The 22,455-nt window shown below is 35.0% G+C and overlaps 1 protein-coding gene across 1 annotated transcript in view; it reads left to right on the top strand.

Moving 5' to 3' along the window:
• The window catches only part of LOC149556802 (calcium-dependent protein kinase 13-like), a 37,559-nt gene extending 15,378 nt beyond the window's left edge, over positions 1 to 22,181 (top strand). Inside the window, exons 5-8 of the mRNA XM_089831345.1 lie at positions 8,876 to 8,991; positions 9,118 to 9,285; positions 21,291 to 21,521; positions 21,659 to 22,181. Coding sequence (XP_089687471.1) covers positions 8,876 to 8,991; positions 9,118 to 9,285; positions 21,291 to 21,521; positions 21,659 to 21,820 — 677 coding nt within the window. The 3' untranslated portion in view covers positions 21,821 to 22,181. The remainder of the gene's footprint in view (positions 1 to 8,875; positions 8,992 to 9,117; positions 9,286 to 21,290; positions 21,522 to 21,658) is intronic.
• Positions 22,182 to 22,455: the final 274 nt, after the last annotated feature.

Here is a 22,455-nt window from a genome sequence, read left to right as displayed (position 1 = left end):
TAGATCAAAGAGCCCAATATTATGCACAGAGTCAGGAAGATTTGCCATGCTGTCACTGTACTCCATCAGGCCCCCTAATTTCTGTTAATTTGATTAGATCGTTTTGATGGAGATAGAACTAAATATACTTGCAAAATTATTGACTGATTATATTATAATTCTGGTATAATTTTGTGTTCTTCTTTTGCAGGGACTGCTACTATAATGATGGCAGATATATAAGTCTATAAATAATGGACTGTGAGTAAGATGTATTTCTGATTTAATTCTGAAGACTGGGATTCTGCATTGCCAATTTTATTGATGATTATCCCAGCCTTTGAATAGCATATAAGTATCAATGTGAAAGGGCTCATGTCTCTAAACTCCCATCGAAACAATAACAAACTGCCTGATAACAATTACAGATAGCAGATACTGATCAGAGCATTAACGTAACCAATACACAATTAATGTGATTGGTATTTCATTTGCAACTAATACATAATTTGATCAGTATTTAGATTATAACCGATATATAAATGATGATTGGTATTTTGGCATTTGATAATATGTAAATATAAGTTGATGATAATATATATATATATATATATATATTCAATCAGAACTTCATAATTGGATTTATCATCAGTCATGTATATTATCATATATTATATTATATTTACTTATAGAGTTTGCTTCAATTTACTATGAGGCTAACATTTCAACACTCCCTCTTTAGTATGGAGGGAATTGAAGCAAACATAATACAAGATTAAACACCACCTTAAGTGTGGTCTATAATAGATTTTTGTCATGGTGTTTGGCAAGATCTGGCCCAAAGGACCATAACAAATTTATTTTCATGGTGTTCGGCAAAATCTGGCCCGAAGAACCATGATGAGTTGATTTTCATGGTGCCCAGCAAAATCTAGCTCGAAGAACCATGATGAGTTGGTTATCAAGGTGTCTGACAAAATCTGGCCCGAAGAACCATGATAGCACTTGCTCCAACACATTTGGAAATGCAGTCTTGACATCCATTCGATGTATCTTCCATCCTTTGGATATTGCAATTGCAATAATTGTCCTTACTGAAGTGTATCGAGCAACTGGAGCAAATGTTTCCTCATAATCAATACCTGCCTTTTGAGACAAACCTCGAGCAACAAATCTTGCTTTATGTTTTTCAATATCACCATTTGAAGTATATCTGATTTTGTATAACCACTTTGATGAAACAACTGATTTGTCTTTTGGCCTAGGTACAATATCCCAAACATCATTTTGTAATATGGATTGATATTTTTTGACCATAGCATCTTTCGATGCTTGACAAGATAGGGCTTCTTCAACAGTTGATGGTTCAGATTTTGTAAGCATAGTTACTAGTGCAGTGTAACAAGATTTATTTATGGTTTTCTTGATCTCTCTGGAGATTTCATCTGGTTCAACGTGATTTTCTTCAATCATTTTCCTTGCCCATAATGGCATTCTCTTGATATTAGAGATGTCTCTTTTTTAGTGTCTGGTAATAGTTCATACTCTTCTGATATGTTCTCCCTCTGATTTTCAATTTGTAGATTCTCATCTAATTTTGTCATGGGCTCATCTTCTGTACTAGTGGAATTTTGATTAAAGAAAAATTAAAATACGATGATATTTAATTAATTGGATAGCTTTAAGGCATTGTTTTCTTCAAATTTGACATCTCTTCTGATTCAACTGATCTTTGCCCAGGTATAAACTCTATACCCTTTGGTGTTTTAACTGTACCCAACAAATACTCCTTTCTTCCTGGATGGTTCTAACTTCTAACTTGGTTCTCTTTTCTTTAGGTATGTGAATGGAAACGGGGCAACCGAATATTCTGAGATGACTTAGGTCAAGTTTAATTCTTGTAAAGGCTTCTTCAAGGGTTATGTTTTCAAGGATTGAGTGTGGGAATCTGTTTTGAATATATACAACAGTATTAGTGGCCTCAACTTAGAATGAGAAGTGTAAATTTTGGTCATGTAGCATAGCTTTTGCTGCTTCAACAATGGTGCTGTTTTTTCTTTCTGCCACCCCATTCTGTTGAGCATTATAAGGTATAGTATACTCCCTCTTAATCCCAATAGAGGTGTAGAAGTCTTTGAAATTTTCAGAGGTGTATTCATCCCCATTGTCTGATCTTAGAGTTTTTGTTCCTTTTTTGACGTTTGGTTTTCCACAATTGTTTTGAACTCTTTAAATTTTAATAGAACTTCATTTGGTTCTTTGACTTTTAGAAAGTAAATCTAGGTTTTCCTAGAAAAATCATCAATAAAGATTATGTAGTATGAGTATCCTCCTAGAGAAAGTGTACGCATAAGTCGTCATAAATCAATGTGGACTAGTTCTAGAACTGATTTAGATTTGTGTTCGCTTGGAGTAAAAGGTCTTTTAACATTCTTTCCTAGAGCACATCCTTTACAAATGCCTATATGGTTTGAATTTAAGTTAGGTGTTCGGGTGGTGATTTTTTCTATATTTGGTAGTGTACTGAATCCAATATGTTCGAGCCTTCTATGCCAAATTTCATTAGGGTTTGTTACTTCATGATTTAGGGCTTGCTTTTGGATGTTACATAGTTTATATAAGGTTCCATCTCTGGACCCTATGGTGATAACATTCTTGAGATTAGAGTTTTTAGGCCAATACAAAATTTTGTCTTCGTTAAGGACTACAAAATTGGGTAGTTTCTTGTTAATAGTTATATTGACACAAAATCTGGCAAAAGCTAGTAGAGATTTGGTCAGAGTAACAATGTCTACAGAAATATAGTAACCAAAAGAGTCAACAATCCACTTGGAAATTTGTTCATCTTAAAACTCAAGGGGTAGATCAAGCAAATGAACCCACACATGGGCCATCTTACTTAGCTTTGTTGAGGGGTCAAACCCTAGTTTCCACTTGGAAAGAGTTAGGAAGTGCTTACCAAAAACATAAGAACCAGAGAGGATCAAAGATAGTTCCTCGTGAGCAGCAAATCTGAAGAGAAACAACCCAGCCAACATGGCTGAGACTGCAACATTTCCCTTGAGTTTCCATTGAACTCCCGTCCACTTCTTGACCATGTCAATGGATGGGCAGAAGTTTAAAAATCTCCCAACAATGGCCGAGTTCAAATTAGCCATTGTTCTCCCAACCACAAAGTCGGGGAGAGAAATCTCAGTGCCATCATAAGTAGATACAAAATCCACCAAAATATATTCCAGCTCATTGAGAGCCCCCACCCTGCACCTTTCTAGTCCGCCTTGGAGGGGGATTTCTGTGGCAAATCTTCAGGGGGATGCCTATTTAAATTATAAGTTAAAATAATATTAAATGTTTTCAATATTAGGCAAAGTCAAAACAAAAAAGAAGCTGAAAATCTAAAAGTAAATAAAATATGCCGAATTTGCAAAGATTTAAAGTAAGTCAAGGCTTGTGTTGCACAAGCTCTATATTCTAATTTGTTTAGGGATCCAGCTAGGAGAGATCCAAAACACCAATTTCAAAGCTAATTCCAAAATTATCATCTGTTGGCATCCTTGAAATTGACAGTGATGTCAAAATGTAATGTCCCCTTTTTGGGATTGCCCTAAATCTTGCACTAAATCAACAAATTCCATTAAAATAAGAAATGCAAGACACTTAAAGATATAACTTTACCAATCAAAATGCCTTTTATCAAGATAAGTTCGGATTTAGGTGCTGCAACCATATTAATTTCAAACAATAATGGTTACACACACATACATATAAATCTCAATTATTTCTAACAGGGTCAGTAATCGTACATACGAGTACAAATATATAATCATTGCAATTCATTAGATAGGTCATGCAACATTCTCATTCAATTTTAGCAGTCAATCATAATAGAGTTTCAATGAAAGAACATGATAGGTTAGCCCAAGACTGGACACCCACCTTCTTGGCCCAAGTAGCATGCACATTGGACATCCAACATGGGGTGCTTGTAGCTGCCCTCCCTATTCATCCTCTTGTGCTTTCTCCAACAATCAATCATCGTAGAGATTGGAAAGGAAATTGCAACAGGCTGCCGAAAGTCCTTCTATCTATGCCCAAGAGCAGACACTTACTCTCTTGGCCCCAAGTGGAAGGCACATTGGACATCCAGAATGGGGTGGCCAATCTAGATGGTGATCTTGTATCTGTTCCCCTTCCTTGCATTTTCTTCTCTTCCTTGTATGATTACTTACTGGGTTATAAACAGATTAATGTTTTAGAATAAAATTTCACACTATGCCACACACATACGAAATTACATGTTAGATAGTGTCTTCATAATGCGTACGCTAAGTGTGCATCTCATGCATACGACAAATGGATAAGATCACTATTGTTTGGAAGATATAGAAATCCCTGATCTGATCTATATGTTTGATTGCTGAAGACTGTTCTATTCTCTTATGGTGCTTACTGGATTGTTTTTCCTTTGATGGTTCGATCTATTTATTGGATGGTTGGACAATGTTTGCTTCCTTATGAGAATAGAAGCTCCTTTTGAAATGATTGCTTGATTTGATGCATTGGTGAATGATGATTGAATCAATGCTGAATTGATAACTTAATGACTGAATTCTCGGAATGATCTCTTCTTCATATTTTACTGGTGAAAGAGTCACCACCCTTCATTGGCACCTTTAGAGAATAATACATTATCTGATTTATCTTCCAAATCTTTTGGATTCCTTTATTTCTGAGTGTCATTCTAAATCTCTACTGTAAAAATTTGTGATCTGACTTGAGGCCTCTCCAAATGATTTGATCTCCTTGTTATATCTTAGAATCAGGAGGGAGTCTCGTCTTTTCACTATTTGTACCCTTTCAAAGAGTCACAACTATTTATCCTTATTGCTATCTTTTGAAAACAGTTTTTTATTATATATTTCCTCAAGTCACTTTATTTTCCACCCTTCATTCCAAGTTCATGATTGATTCACTCCTTTTATACCTTTGATTCTTCAGTAGTAATGATTATTTATGTCATGCCCTTTGACCATTCAATAAACTTAATTAATTTTATATTTATTTAATTATATTATATTTTTTATTAGTATTTATTTACCTTTTAATTTATTATTAAAACCTATTTCAAAAGGGGATATGACAGACCACTCCACCCAAGATTGCTTGTCCTCGAGCAATCAAAAAGTAGGATACTTTCTTAGATATACTAGGATCCCTGCATGCGTATTTGCATTTGCGTATGTTCCATTGGTTGGCTTCACCACTTTTGGCATGGTGAAGTTGAGATCAGAGTTGAGCAACACAAGTTGGAGGATGTTCTTCTTGGCAAACTTCTATTTGGCATCCTTTTATTGCATCGAGATTTCAAACAGAGCTCACAGAGGAGTTCTTGAATGTGTACATGGTGTCAAGTACACACGGTCTAACTTGAGACCCTCATGTGCATGACCTCTTTCAGATGCACAATTCATTGTCACATGTGTTAGACAGTGTTTATGATGGTTCAGCTTGCACAGTTTTGGAAAAGTATACTTTAAAAATCTTCCAAGTTGCTTCCCTATGAGTTGTTTTGTCCTGTGACACCAGTTGTTGGTATTGATTTGGTTCCACAGGTATTAACAGTTACTTTGTTGTTGGTGTTACAAGAGCTAGTTGGTATAAATGGGGACATTATATAGTTCTTCCCCTGGGAACTAGGTTCAGTAATGTGTTATTTTGTTTGTGAGATTGGTTGGGGAGAAGCAATTTCAGGGAGGGCGGACTGTAATATCCCCTTTTTGGGATGATATGGTTTATTATCGAGTTAACCTATTATTGGCCCTCATAGGCTAAGACTAAGGGTTAGACGGTACTAGTTGGCAATGCATGAGGCTTAATCCCATTCTGTTGGTCAGAAGTGTTTAGGATCACTCTTCGTTTAGTTCGGTTTCAACCACTTACTATTTAGAGTAAGTGACTATATTAGGAAAATTTAGGGTTACTATTTATAGTATGGCATGCGAGCAGGCTATAATTACAATGCATAGTTTGATTAGAGAATGAGGGATTTTACTATTTATTGTAAGTCTCTGATAGAGTGGGACCCTTACTTTTTTAGTAAGGCAGTTGGGTGCATAGTGGACACAATGGTCGACTTGTAGGTTCGGATGAAATTGAGAAATAATGATTATTTGTGGAGATATGTAATTATTAATAAAGTATTTTTTACTTTATTAATAAAGTGCAGTAATAATATAAGGTATTAAAAATTTACTTTATGTGCAATGAGGCCATGATGTTTAAAGTGCATTAATTAGTTATAACTTGGAGGCTAAATATTAAGATATTTTAATAAAATCATGCCCCCACATTTAATATTTCTTTAAATGATATTGAATGATAAAGAAGTCTTTTGAAGGTATCAATCAGCTTTGAGAAGTTTATAAAAGGGTTCAAAAGGAAAACCGAACTTATTATTATTGATCATTTTAACACTTGGTTTGGTGCTTTGGCACTTTGGAGGCGAGACCTAGGGTTTTGCTGCAAATTGGTCTTGTAGAGCGCAACTTCTCTTTGATTCAATCTTTCCAAGGGTGTGAAAGATTATCTGAGGTTAGCTAATTGGTGGCTTTATTTCAGTTTGTGCTTGATTGGAGTTGTTTTTTCAACATTTCAGAGGTTATTTAGAGAATATTAGAAGTTATTGAAGATAAGTATTATTAAATACCCTCTTTGCTCGTTGTGCCTTCTTCATTAGCACATGGGAATCATTAGTGTGTAGATTGGAAGTGATAATCTATAGAAAAGTCCAAGAGTTTGATGAATTAATTGCTGTCTTATACTGGACAGAGTTTGATGATATTCTTTCTGCTGTATGACTGGTGCAAGCTTTATGCTTCATTCTGGCAACCATGAATGTCAGAGGGTTTCAAGGCATATCTTGCCTGTAAATTCATAAATTGTAACTCCTAGATTTTTTGGGTACTGTTGATTTAGATAATAGGGGATATTTTATGAACTAGGTTGTCAATTATTTGTGAAAATACTAAGAATCTAAGATACATAAAAATCTAGAATTTTCAGCTATATATTCTCTATGTAATGCCTAGTTTTTGATTTGAAAATTATTATTGCAATATCTTTTATTTTGCTGCATCAAACATTGCAAATATTTAAAAAAGCATAGAACAAGACAAGATGGATACGACTAAAACAAGATAAAATGATTTTAAAGTACTTGTGAATCTGAATTTGCTTGAAAAATCTCTTCGAATCTGCTTTGAATCCACAAGAAATCAATCTACATCACTACAAATGACGACCTTTCTCCTCCAAAACCTTTCTAACATCTCCAAATCCGCTTTGGCAAACAAAAAAATCAATTTTGGCCTTTTGCTGGGCTGTCACAGACTAGTACTGGTCGTGGGCGATAGTTGGACTTCTTGCAATAACTTACCGACATATCGCAGAGAAGTAGTGAATTTGTTGACAATATTTTGATCATTTTTCTGTGATATGAAACTGCGATAATTTGACATGTTTTCTCGCGGCATGAAACTCAGCACGATATTTTCACTTATCAGTGATAAGTCTGCGTCAGTTTAACTTTAATCTATGCATAAACGTATTGGTCACATGTGGGTCAGTAGCTCAGTGGTAGGGCATCCCTCTTGGATATAGTCCATGAAAAGTATTCAACATGGTGTCAAATCCAGATCAAGCCTGACCACCTGCAATGTGCTCAAGGGGCAGCATTGGAGAATGAGCCACACCTAGACTGTAGATGGGCTGGTCAGCAGTGGGCTAGTAGCTTAGTGGTATAACAGCTTAGCACCAACTGTGTTGTCCCAGGTTTGAGTCCTAGCTAGTCCATGAAAAAGTTTCAATATGGCTTATGATGGCAACCTTGAATTCCATTTACATATGAAGTCTAATAATGTAGTGTTTTCAAATGATTGCTTCCTTTTCCATGGTTGGGAGATTTTTCCCTTTTTGTAAAGAGTAATAGTTGCTTCTTTTTAGAAGTAGTGCTCAGTGCAATAAAATAATTAATATTTAATTTTTCCTTTTTTCTGTATTTAACGTTTTCAGAGATTTTTTTTGAACATTTATGATGTCCTACATATGATTTAGTTTTGAGTTCCATTTCTTATGTTCCTATGGGAATATTAGTATCCATTATTTCCTTTCCAAAAAAGCTTCAGATTTGAATTGTGTCTGGTCAGCTATATGAAACAGTGTTTGCCTTCACCTGTCTTTTTTTACTTGTGCACTTGTTACTTTTGTTGGATTTTGCTTTTCTGTCATGAATCTCAGGTTGGCTTAAAAACTAGTTAAATATTTTTTATATCTTCAACCAGATAGAATCCAATGAAAAATCTGGTGGGCTGGACTTCTTGTCAGGGATAGAAGAAATCTCTTTATCAATTGTAAGATTATCAGCCAACTCAAAACCCAGAACTACAAGAGAGAAGATCGGAAAAGCTACTTCTAGATTTTAGAAAATGGAATGTTTATTGATTCTCTTATATTTAGAATTGTCAGAAAACGTGAACTTTCAAAATTCTCATTTATTTTCCTGTGGTAAATGCTGCATTATTGTTTTTGTAGTTAAGTGAAAATACTGTAATTTCTTCTAAAGTCATGGAAAATATTACATTACTATTGTTGATTTTTCCCCTAAACTGTTCTTGATGATTAAAAGCGGAGTTCTATCTGAGATTAAGCTGAATATTATGTCTGTATAATGTCTTTCACAGCCAGACCACAGATCTAATTTGTATATATTTCAATGTTCTGTTTTATGTGATCGTGCAATCTAGCACTAAACTAAGTGCCTTGCGATTTGCAATCTTGGCTAGCCAGTTGTGTTTGAGCATCAATATTACCTTATTTGCTTTTATGTTATCATGCACAGAACACCCTTGGTTACAAAATGCTAAAAAGGCTCCAAATGTTCCCCTTGGTGACGTAGTGAAGACAAGACTTACGCAATTTTCTATGATGAACAAGTTCAAAAAGAGAGCTTTGAGGGTTAGTTCAAAAGCTTGACTACAGTATCTTGCTGTTGTTACTTGTCCATAAAAGTTCCGAATAATAACTATGTTGCATTAGTATTTTCTGGGTGTGCAACTCTCTTGAATCTGAGTTTGTCAATAGGTTATGGCTGAATACTTATCTGTTGAAGAAACGAAGAACATGAAAGATTTATTTCAGAAAATGGACACTGATAACAGTGGCACAATTTCATATGAGAAGATGAAGGAAGGTCTCCATAAGCTTGGTTACCAGATGACCGACTCAGAAGTGCAAATATTAATTGATGCTGTGAGTATTTCATTGACATGTCTTGTCCAACTTATTAATTTACATTGATGTACATTACAAGAATAAGCTATGCTGTATATAATGTGATCTCATATGATAATGCATCTTTTGCATGTGTGCCTTCTTTCATTGTTAAAAAAGACAGAATGTTATATAATGCTGAAGATTTTTTTCACAAGTACACATAATTATGAAGCAAAGATATTTGCTATCTGAGTTTTACGTAAGTATAGAACTTCTGTTTATAGAAACAAACTCAAAGTGAGGACATAGAAGCAATTCTTTTCTTGTGAAGGATAATATTAGTCCGAATTATCTTATTCATTTATCTATAGCTTAGAACATGAAACAAGAAATTTCTGGTGAGTGGACAAAATATTAGCAAACTATTCTTGTATGTTCTATATTGTGAGGATTATAAATGCTAAATTATACAGTTATACTATTTATTAATCAATATAAATAGCAGAATGCAGTAGTAGATATTGTGTGTACTCAGACTCGATATGTGGTAGAAGTAATTATACATATTCATCTGGGCATGTGATGGTTGCAAGAACCATGATTTGGTAGCTGGGCTATCTCTTCTGTCATTGGCATATTGGATATGTTCATTCTGCATAAAGTTTTTTCCTAAGATGTTGTCATTGGAGAAATATTTCTAAAATATCAAAGCTTTAAATTTCCTAAATCAAGGAGTAATGAGGACTCGAATATGCTACAATAAAACATGTATGTATATTGTGATATTGGTATATAAAGATAAATTTGAGAATTTCCATCAACTATGCTACGGTTGTATCATTTATTTTTTATTTTTTATTGGAAGTAGTAGAAAATGTTCTATGATTTTTTCCCCTTGTGGTTGCTTCACCATGTTGAAGTTCATATACATATAATTGGAGGGTTCTACATTGTTCCTTGAGGAACGTAAATTTGATTGCAAGACTACATTTCTATTATTAGGGAATGCAACTAAGAGATATTAAATTTATTTGGCTGGTTGATTTTGGCTTTGATGCATAATATTTAGCAACTAATGTGTCCGACGAATTTCTGTATAACAAACACTTTCTGCTGTACATGGATGCATCTTTAATGACAGAGGATTGTATTCTTCATAAAGAAGGCAAAATCTCAAATGTTGATGGGGGCATATATGATTTATTTCAAATGGTGGTGGGGACATATTTTAGGCTTGTCTGTATCATCTTGTTGGAAGAATATGTGACAAGTATTTAGAATGTACAGGAAATATTGACTCATTAGAAAAGCTTATGGCAACCCCCTATTTTTTTTGCCGAATAAGCCAAGTTTTTTTGCAATCAATGTCATTTCGCAACCCTTTAACTATTTGGGTGAAACTGGCTAGCTTTGGATTTGAATGCCTTTTGCCTTTGAAACTTGTGAAAAATAGTGAATATGGCCAAGTATAATAGTAAATTGATCTTCTAGAAAGAATGCCTATCAAATTTTGAACTTTTTGAGATACTTGCTATTTTTAGAAATTTCTATTTTTGGTATGCCTATATTTAGTAAATTTCATTGTGTCCGGTTGGCCTAATTTTGTGTTTCAAAAAAATTAGTATTTTTAGTAAGACTACATTTGGCAAGTCTATTTTGGCAACAACCAAGGTCTAGCTGGTAAAGAGACAAAATGATATCCAGTTCTATATTCGGAAGAATGAGCAAACGAGGCAGTTCATTAGAAAATAGTTGGGTGCTTCGTTTGTTCCATTTATTGATGACCAGAATCTTGCCACGACACCCGCCACGATGGGCTCTAGGATTGGGGGCCGAGTAATATGCGACATTCATCCCATTCTTGACCATCCATTCCATTGGGTTCGGTAGGGATAGGTAGGATCGGGGAGGGAGATGGATGCATGGTACGCCTCGGCTGGGCCAAACATCCTTGAAATATTCAAAAGTTGAAATGCATGAAAAACATCAAAAAAATGGTTACGTTTGAAGAACATCTAGAAAAGGAAAGGAGATGAAATTTCACTTAGAGTGGAGAAAACCCTCTTCCACCCTCAAAGTGCACTTAGGGGAGAGTTCTCTCAGTTCAAGGAATTTCTTCATAATGGAAAAATTCTTCTCCATTCTCCATTTGCACCCAGGGAGAGGAATTCCTAGAATAGTCCAAGGGAAAAAGAGCAAAGCTTTGCAATGTTTTCAAGATGTGTAGGAAGAAAATTAGAAGATAGTAAAATTGAATCAAGCATTCAAGTGGATGAAGATTGTGCCTATATCACACTTCAATAAGCTATTGGAGTTAAGATGAAATAAGTGATAGAAGACCTTCATGAAATGACAATTCATACTCAATGCTTGGAAGCATCAGAACTTGAGGATCAAATGGTTATTGCAAGTGAAGAAAGACAATTGAAGGGCAGAGAAACATTCTAGTACCTTTCATGAAGGAGAAAATTCTGATCAATGTTTGATCTTGCAACAAAAGGAGTATCCAAAAGGAAAAATACTTGACAAGTGTGTGCATTCACCTATTGCTAAGATGCATTAGTTGTTGAGTGCCTTGGGACTAGATGAAATATCAAATTATGGATAGGGCAGCACAATGCAAGCATAATTGGACAACCAATTTGAATTGGTGCTAATTCCACTACTCAAGATCCAAGAAGAGCTTTTAGAAGAAATTACACAAGAACAGATACTAGGTGATGAGCAAATTGCTATGATAGAAGAAGAATATGAAGAGAAATTCAAAATTTTGCTACGCCCATCACTAATGGTACAAGAAGAATTAGCAAGTGGAGTGTTCCACATTCCCAAATTTCTAGTTGAACCTAGTATTCTTTATAGCAAACCCACTATGAAATTTGAGGATGTTCTACATATCTAAAATACGAGTGGGATGGTATATCACTAGCCTTGTCTTTTTGAAGAGAGCGAAACACCAATTTGTCTCTTTCCTTACTCTTGGTTTTGAATTTTATGAATTTGATTATGGAAATTTCAGAAGAAACTGTTTATGGATTGATAATGGTTTGGAGGAGTTACTCTAGTTGCTAATCTTTCCTAAGATGTTGATTGAGTTTGAGGTTTGTGTTGTGAAGGATTTCTTTTCAGAGTGTAAGGATGAATTCACAAGGCTGCAAACTAAGACTAGTGCCATGTTGCTCTTGCATATCTTGAAAATCATGTTAGTAGTTGTGTATATTTTGGTCTTTTGAGTCTTGTGCATTCAAAATTTTATTTTGTTAGAGTAGGTTTCCTTTTAGTTTTAGTTTGTTTTAGAGGATTCCCGTTTTGTGAGAAAGGTGGTACATCTCAAGCACATTCTAGCATTAGTACTTAGTTATGTTAAATCTATTTATTGGATAGCATTTATGAAGTGGTTTAGAATTTGAGGTTCTTTTCCAGCTTTATCGTTTGGTTGGGATGTGTCCTTGATTTGGAAGTATAATCATTTATTGTGTCTTAACATTTGATCTTGTGATTACTATATCTTACAAACATACTTTATTTTTTTGAATGATTGAAGTTTCTTAAGGGGTAGTTGTGGTTGATGAAAAATCTAGTGTCTTACTTTAGTGCCACTATAATCCCTCCCTCTTTTGTGAGCTTCATTGCTTATGGGCCAAAGTGAAAAATGTGAACAAAGTAGCATCAAGAAAAAGTAAAGTTCATGATAGGAAAACAAGTTGTTTTGGGTAGTGGGTATGCTCCCCATTGATCCTGAATTCGACTCTCAGACCTTTAAAGTTGAAAATATCCAATATTTGGCTTTGGGTGTGCAGATATCTCTACAGACATTGATTGAGAATTTGCCAAAAATAGAGCAATCTCCATGGGAAGATTATAATGATAACCTTGTTGGAGCTATAGATGCCTAGCTGGTAGTGAGGCTCTATCCAAGATGCTTTTGGAGTAAGATGCATGATGTAGCTCATCACAATCAATCCTAGGAATTTTTGGTGGTCTTGTTAGGTGGGACTAAACACATTTGCACACACAGAGGTGGTTGCGAACAAAGGTGTTTTGATCTAGTTCTTGACTCTTCTCCCTTTTCAGTCCACCTCCTAGTCTTTTGATAGGTTGGAGGGAATTTTCTAAAGTTTGTTGTCCGCAATTTTGTATTTGCAAAATTGGGACAACCCTACAAAAAATTTTTGTAGTTTAAATTATCTAAAGGTGATTTCTTAGTTGTTTGATTTGTTTTGGGTTTTGCTTCCACTCTAGGATTGTTGCATTTTCAATTTTTCTCATTTTGAACTATTTTAGGCCTCAATCAAAGTTGTATTTCAAGAGTTATTGAGGAATTAAGTACATTGTAGGTGGGCTTTTTAAGCCCGACTGCATGTTTTTATTTCTTGTTTAAGATCTTGCATAAGCGGGCTTTTTGTTGGTCTTTACATGACATCTTAGGTATAATTTTCTTGCAATTGGGAATTAAAACTCCACTGAACACATTTGCAAGGAAATATGCTAAGTTACCATGGTTTGTCCTTGGACCCCCCAAACTTGCAAAAGTTCAAACTGGTTTGAAGTTTGCATCCGATTCACAATTTGATTCGGGCAGGGTTCCAATTTTTGCCCGTTGGTTCGATTTGGTTTGAACCAAGTTCAAACTCGGGCGAACTAGGCCAAAAAAAGCAAACCAAGTTTGAACTCCGTTCGAACTACATGCTTTCTGAGCCCTGCGAACGACAATAAAGTGCTTGTTTTGCAAAATAAATAAGTTTTTGGTATCCACTATTCGAAAAGGTTGTTATGAAATGCTTTTAGTGGCCTCGCATTGTCATTTTTTGAAGAATTTGATGCCAATACCATTGGCATTAGCTCAATTGCTGAGTTATCTAATGTTAGAGAAGAAGAAGATGAAGAAGAAGAAGATGAAGATTGAAGAACTAAGAAAATTAATAGATTTTTAATCCATTAGTTGAACAATGAACATGAAACAATGATACTTGAACTTGATGCTATGAATTAATTTTAATGTTTTGAATCTTTGATGTTGAACTATATGATGGTATGGTCACTATGATTGCAAGTTTATGGTGTTTTTGTTGTTTAAATATGTTCATGCTATTATGCTACATTCTATTATTAATTCGTGCTTCATTAATATTAATATATATATATATATATATATATATATATTATAATTTTTAGATGTTTTTGTATAACGAACCCAAACCCCTTTCCAAAATTTTGATGAACTTGCGAACCGGTTTTCAAACTTCAAACTTGGAACTGAACCCGAACCTGTAACTTAGGAAATATGTGAATTTTTTTTAAAGATTTAATGTGTTGGTAGACTTCGAAGTCTCATTACATGTTTACTCTTTATAAAGTTTAAATGCTTCTAATGGTACATGAGAAACACATCTTTGAAACAAAATGACGTTTTTAATCGAATTTATACCATTGGTGGGTTTTTTTAAGTTCACTTATAAGGTACTGGTTATGTATTAAACATTTTTTGACTTGCGTATGCAGTTAAAAACCCCATCAGTAGTTAAGGGTGGCAATTTTTGTTAGCATTGCATGTACAAAACCCCTTCATATGTAATAAATAACTTGTAGTTGCTCCTCAAAAGCACTTGTTTAGGGGTGTTTTAAAACTTGTCTTTTAAAATGTAATTGATCTCTATAAACAAGTCGCTACCATAAAGCTACATTTTAACATGTTTTTATGTGTTAAAAGCCCGTCATTATTCATGGTAAAGATAGGGAGGTGATTTTCTTGTGTATTACATATTACATGTGCAATGTTATGGTTAAATACTTCATGTTTTAGTCTTGCAAAAGCCTTTTTTAGTCTTTACAAGTTGTGTGAAGTATGAATACACCTTTCTAAAGCACGTCGGTTCTTGCAATACCATTTTTTGATATGTTTTAGCTTTTGAAAAGCCTGTTGTTACCAATGTGGCAATACAAATAGTGATTTTGATGCAAACTCCTTGCTAAAACACATCGGTATTTGTTTTCAAGTATTTTTATGCTTGTAACATCTCGTACAAAGCTCTTATAGGGAAAAATATGGCCGCGTTTTGCAAAAGAGGAGCTATTTGACTTTATATTTTGCTTCCTAAAGTCCATCTAGGGAAGAAATGTTAGCATTCTACTTCTTATCACTCAAAACAACTGCCTCTTTTGAATGTTATTCTCAAGCATTCTTTTTCTCATTCATGGCCATCTGTCAAGGATTCGAAGAGTACTAAGTTCCCACTTAGTTTCACAGTTTTCCAGTTATGTTTGATTTAGTTGTCTAGCGCCTTGTTATATCTGTAGATTTGATACACTTTTTGCAAGCGATTTTGAATCTATTCCTTGTGTTGAAGACATTTTGAGGAGCCATTTGATAAAGACACATTGGCATAATAAAGAATGCAAAGTTCAAAGGTGGGAAAATTCAAAAGGAGAGTTTCCATTGATAGAGCAACGAATGCAACAAAGGATCAACGAAAATACAAATGATGAGCAACTTTGTATTAGACTGAGATGGTGAAAGAAGTTCCAGTTTGTGAAAAGTGCAGTCATGCACTTTATGAGCAGGAAATGGGAGGAGATTCATTCATCATGAAAGACATCACATCGATTATTATTGTTTATGAGCTATCATGTGGAAAGGAATGACACTATCAAAGATAGTTATAAAGAATAAGAGGACTATACTCATTGTTTTATCACAATTAAAAAAACAAATCAATGGATTTGTCAATATTAGACGGAAGATGTTTGTTAATAGTGGGGTTCATTAATTAGACAATCAAACCCAACAACAAGAATGTGCAATTTTGTTGACAAATCATTACAAAAATGAAAGAGAATGCAATCCAAGGATCATAGAAGGTCAAAACTATAATATGCTATGGTTATGAGGCAAACCTAAGGGAGAACCTTGATACTCAGTTACATTGATTGTTTTAAAAACAATATTTTTTTAGTATAAATTCATGGGTAACATAAAAAACCAAGGAGTAACTGTAACATATGCACAATTGTAACAAAGATGTATGGTGCTCTTCCAAGCTTGAAGATCATGAAGCTTTCAATAGCCTATGTTGTTGTTTCTACGTTTCAATCTTCCCACCTCGGCTATGAAGAGAGATCTTCCCCCACTTGCAAGTGTTAGGAATAGCAATCCACACAACAAAACTAAGAGGGGTGTGGCAATCGGTTGTGTGCTATATTTATAAAATTTATACTTTTCAACCAAATCACCAATGAAAGATTAGTAGCGCAAAACAAGACGAACAAGATATAAACCAACACCATCAGATACAAGATTTTTGTTCTCAAGGAAAACCCTATTAAAGGAAAAACCTAGGTGGGGATGATACCCACAAGATCATGAACTAGCATAATAATGTCCCTGTTATGAGACCTAACCCTATTAGGAGTTGATACAATACATCTAGTACATCTATGCTTGTTAAGGACACAACCCTTCTTAAAAGCTTTTTCACCCTTGTTAGGAGTTGATGAAACAAAAGATTCACTCCTTGAGCACACTACTCGAAGGGTGAACATTAAAGGCACCTTCAAAGACACATTGTTTGAAAGGAGAAGGTTAAATCCATGTTCAAGGATGAATTGATTGATGACAACTCAATTGCCTTTACAGTTCCATTGAAGTGTGTAAGGAATAATCATAGATTCCACTCATACCTCTATCAAAGCATTTGACCAATCCTCCATCTTTTCTTTGATATCCAACACCAAGGCTTGCATCTATATTCACATATTATTCTGATATCAAAAACCATACATTACAACAAAGGAATTACTTTCCTTTATACAGGCTACATCAAGCAATTAGGACGGCCTGTTAGGACTTCCCCAATGTACAAATAATTATATCAACCAATGCTTAGGTACAGCTCACATGGTACCTAATACAAGTTTATAACAATTACAATCATTGAAACACGTGCCATGATCCTTAATTAACGATCACCAATCCATATTACATGCTACACCACCTAATCGGTTCCAAAAAACAAGTATGCAATTGCTAGCATTAGACACAATATGACCCAATCAAGCCATAAATTCTATTGTATCCTCTAATCCATGTCTTCTATCATGCATGATGCTCACATACCAACACCCCATCTCACAAGCAACTTTTACTCAAAGCATAGTAACCATCGCTGGCATATTTCCCTATCATTGGCCTACAAAAAGTCTTTAGCAAAACAATTGTAACTCTCACAGATCAACACATTAGACCATGCGACCTTAAACATAAGGTCTACACTCTCTCATTATCATAAAACCGTACTCGTATACTTAGGTTTGTCATACATTGTTTGTACTGCTTTGTCCATCTATTGTAACATTCAGAATCTTAGACTGTCTGAAGCAATCAACACATATTTGATATATATGTTGACATCAATGACAAAACCAGAATGTCAACATCCCAAACAACAACAATTCCAACCAATTTCTAACAAGTGCTTCCCCTCATGTAGCAAATTTATGTTGTAGCTATGGATCTTCAAAAATTTGATCATCCAATTTATCGTGTTCTTTCCAACATGTACTCGGGTTCCTAAATCCTGATTATGGATTCCATAGTTGCAGAAGTGCATCAAGAAGGAACAACCACATGAATAATCGAGGATGATGTAAAGGGTTCGTGCCTTGTCAGACACTTAGTTTATTTTCATCTTGCATTTTGTAATTGACAAATTACATGTAATTGGGAAACAAGTTGTAATTGCAAGTGATCTCTTCACCTACAAAGTCATTGCATCTAATCCAACTGCAAGTCAAAGTTATTCTATTCTTATTGCTTCTAGATTTTGATTGCATGTCCATTTTTGTGCCAAAGTTGGACACAATCAAAATCCAGAAGCAATAAGAATACTATTATGGATTGTGGAAAGCTACTAGCAATGAAATCAACATTAGTTAGGACTTGTATTTTGAATAAGTCAAAGTTGGTTAGGGAATGGGTCAAGTTTGTTGGGTTTCTTCCACCTTTCTCCATAGTCCCTCACCTATAAATAAATGTGCATTCTCATTGTAATTTCATCTTTTGGCAATGCAAGAAAACTTTGCTAGTTTGTATATGAACTCCAAGACTTTGAGCTTTGAGGTAGATTAAATTGCTTTCAATAAAAGAATTAGGTTCTTTGAGACTTTATGTCAGTCCAAACTGTGAAGTGAGGATATCTTCTTGAGTTGATTGTGAGTTTTATGCTTTGTTCAAAAGGGATTTGAACTCAATCTTGTAGGCTTTGAGCTGCATATTGTGTTCGGACTCATAGTTTGTTTCCAAATTTGGTCTTGTAGACTCTATGCTACTTCTCAAACTAGAAGCTATTGTAGAACATACCGATGAGGAGGTAGTTTGCAAAATTTGTATTGCTTTTGTTTTCACAGATTGTGTATGCAAGGTGAAACACATGCTGGAGACTTTGAGCTTTCATGAGATTCTTGGTTACATAAAATGTTGGTATGCTGAAGGTTATTCTTATGCATAATCTTCTGTTTATCAAAATTATTGCTCCAACAGATAGTTTGTAAGTGAAATAAACTATTGCTTTAAAATTGTATTGTAATAGTAATATGATATCTATTCTAAAATAAGAGAATAGGTTGAATGTATTGCGCTGATTTAGCTTAGTGTAAATAAATAGTTAAGTGTTTTGTTGATTCTAGTAGCAAGAAGAGCAGGGAGCCTTCCTTGAGAAATAGGAGAGACTTTGTCTCACATGCTATGGTTGGAACCACTGGTTTGGAGTTGATCCTTAAAAACTGTTGGTTGCAAACTATCCATAGTTTTGTAAGTTGTGGTCACTGTGACTTACAAAATTGCCACTCTTTGGCCCTAACTAGTTTCAAGACTCCTTTGTGAAGCTCTTGAAGAGTGCATGTGAGATGTGGTGGTTGCAAATAAACATTTGCACACCTCTCACATCGCTGACCACTTCTCTAATCCAATGAATCTTCCCCATGTCCTTGAGTGCATTGTTCATGGCACGCACACAACATGGAGTCCGCCAAATATGTTTTGAGGCTGCCTTGATAAGCTTTCATGTAGTGCTGCAAACATGTACTGCATCTGTCAGTACTTGAACCACATTTTGTGGCCCAACCTCCTCAATAGCCCCCATATATTTTGAGGCTCTTACAAAAATTAACATGGATCTGCACCTTTTCCTTTCCAAAGAGGAAGTGTGCTTTAACTCTAGTAGTGCTTCCAAACCCTTTCATATTACAAATGTTGCATCTCTATTTCCTAGTGCCACCACTAGCTGGTATTGGGGCTATTATTCTTGTTGCAAATTGTCTGAGTGGAGACTTGAGATCATAAAGACCCGTAGAAAACCATGCCAATAGCCTAGAGGGGCCATTTGTAGCAATTGGTGCACTAGCCATGGAACTAGTTTGGCCTTTTAGATCAGCCCCATGCTCACCCCCCTCAACCTCATGTTTAGGTTCATAATCTGATTGACTTGCACATGAGAATGAATTTTCATCTCATCCTCCCTCATATTATGTCTATGAGAGCTCATTGTGACTGCATTATGCAAAATGAAAATAAATTCAATAAGCACCTAGTTTTAGTCTACATTTCAAAACTAAAAGTCTAAATTTTATTTCCATCTTTTCCTAATTTCAAATTGTGACACAAAATTTAAAAATCTTCAATTGTGAGGACAAAACTGAACATAAAGTTTAATTTAGAAAATGAAATAAGAAAAAGTGAAAAAATGAAAATGAAGAAACATTGAAACAACAAAAACAATTACAATTGAAAATTAGAAAATCAAACAAAAAATCCCTACTCTGTGCTTGTAAACTCTCTTCAAGAAAGCATGGAATCTTCCTCTTCTTCTTTCTCCATGTCATTCCTCTTTCAATTACACTCACTCCATTCACTCTAATGACTCTTTTCTCTTGTTTTTACTCTTCTCTATCCGCTGTAGCGAACAATGAGCAATGCAATTGTGAGTAAAAATGAAGCTCCGAGGGGCCTAGATAGGACCCACCTCAAAGCAGGGTTTGACTGGAACCCAAAAAACTCATTTGAAAACTTACAATTTTAAAAGAATAAATCACTTTATGGGCTGTCTGGCAATGGGGAATGAGCAGATGTTCCCAAGATGGTCAAGGGATGCCTGGGCATCCTCATGTCATCCCAGGGTTGTCGTGCTGTCCCTGCTTTCTGGCAGTGTATGGGTTGTGCTTGGGCATTGGGAGGGGGTATGCCCTGCCCCCTTTACCCTGTCCCACAAATGCAGGGGTTCAGGAGGTGGGATACATCCTTCTGTTTCATAATTTCATTGCTTTAAACCATTCTAGTCTCAGAAACACTTATTTCACTTCCTTTGTATTTATTTATTAGTAAACCTTACAGATTCTCTTCATTCATTTTGTGCCAACTTTATTAAGATTGCTAATCATTTTTATTCTTTGGAGAAGATGACTTGGTAGATGCAGTTTGATTAGGTGAGAATAAGAAGGTACTGATTTGATCTTGGGGGCGTGGTGCAGGAGTTGTATTGTTGCAATGGAAGATTGATTCATTTGATGAACATACCTGAATGGTTTTTCTTCTTCAGTTTGTATGTTAGAGCTTTGAAGAGTGGGATATTTTTTCAGTTCTTTGTTAATGGAACTCATTTGCAAAATGTTACCAATTTAATGACACTTTTGACCCTTTTAATGGAGGAGAGTATTTTTGTAACCAAATAATGCATTTAGTATGTTGAATAGTAGGCAGCCTGCTTGAAAGTTATTGCAATATATTCTTTCTGAGAAGCTTGAAAACCAGTAATTTAATTGTTTAACAATTGTTGAATAAGACTTTAAAATTGTGTTTCTTGGCTATTTCTTGAAAATTTTAAATGGTTGTGGGTCAGTTTCTGTAATAGCCCAATTAACAAAATAACAGCAATATTTGTTTCATTTTATCATATATCTATTTTGCACCTGTTGAGTCAATTGCCTGTTCTTGGTAATTTTTAGACGTGTAAAACCTTTCAGAAGAAGTATTATAGTGAATGTCCTTGCAGGCAGATGCTGATGGTAATGGCACCCTGGATTATGGAGAATTTGTTGCAGCTTCAATTCATTTTCAGGGAATGGAAAACGATGATTACTTGCATAAAGCGTTTCAATACTTTGACAATGATGGCAGTGGATACATTGAAATCGAGGAATTTAAAGAAACCCTAGCCATTGATTATGGTTCAAATAATGCAGATGTAGTCACTGACATTTTTCATGAAGTGGATGTAGATAAGGTAAAACCTGTTGAATTGCCTTTGATGATATTCATGAGAGTTTGGGGGACTTATCTTTGGCCAAATGGCTGTTATAAAACACGAATGCATTTGAAGCTCAATTATGTTTCTAATAGGATTCTTTTGCCCATATGCAGGATGGGCGCATTAGTTATGAGGAGTTTGCATTGATGATGAAAACTGGTACAGACTGGAGGAAAGCATCGAGACAGTATTCACGAGGGAGGTTTAACAATCTCAGCCTAAAATTGATGAAGGATGGATCATTGTTGAATAGAGAAAACCATGAAAAGAGATAATTATCTTTGGAAGGAGTCTATTTTATCAATGCTAATTGTTCAGGAGCAGGGAAATATCTAATGAAGGCCACAAAACAATTATCATCATTTTTTTTTTCACAGTTCTCTCATCTTCTGGATGGTGGTATCTCTGTTTCATAGCTTCTAAAAGCTGGGTTGTTGTGATGTTATAGTGAGTATTCTCCATTTCTCCAATGTAACCAGGTTTGAGTAAGAATGCTTTTTAAATTTTTTATTATGAATATTCATGCCTCGAACTGTTGATGGGAAGCTTCCTATTTAATATCAATGTTTGTCATAGTCTGTAAAACTTCCGAAACTAGTAGTTTAAATGCACTGAAAGAAGAGTTTCCCTTGTTCATTTTTGGGCGACCTGGACCATTTATGGCTGAACATTTTGATACTTCTCTTTTTGTGGCAAATTTATTTGAATGAAGTTAGTCTGACAACAGTAATAGCCTTTCACCCTGCTGACATCATAATAGGTATAACAGAGAAAGGAGTAAGTGTTTGACACGTTGTAATGTCTTTCTCATGGTCATTATATATTTAGCTTTCAGTCTATCCATTTTCATATTGGCAATGTGATTGCCGCCAAGTTTTCATGCCTGGCAATAGTTCTTCGGCTGATTAGG

This window comes from Cupressus sempervirens, chromosome 5 (assembly GCF_028749045.1).
Source record: "Cupressus sempervirens isolate cs-2001-9-10 chromosome 5, ASM2874904v1, whole genome shotgun sequence".
NCBI lineage: Eukaryota > Viridiplantae > Streptophyta > Pinopsida > Cupressales > Cupressaceae > Cupressus > Cupressus sempervirens.
Note: the sequence above shows the minus strand (reverse complement) of the source record. Positions and strands in the feature narration are given on the sequence as shown.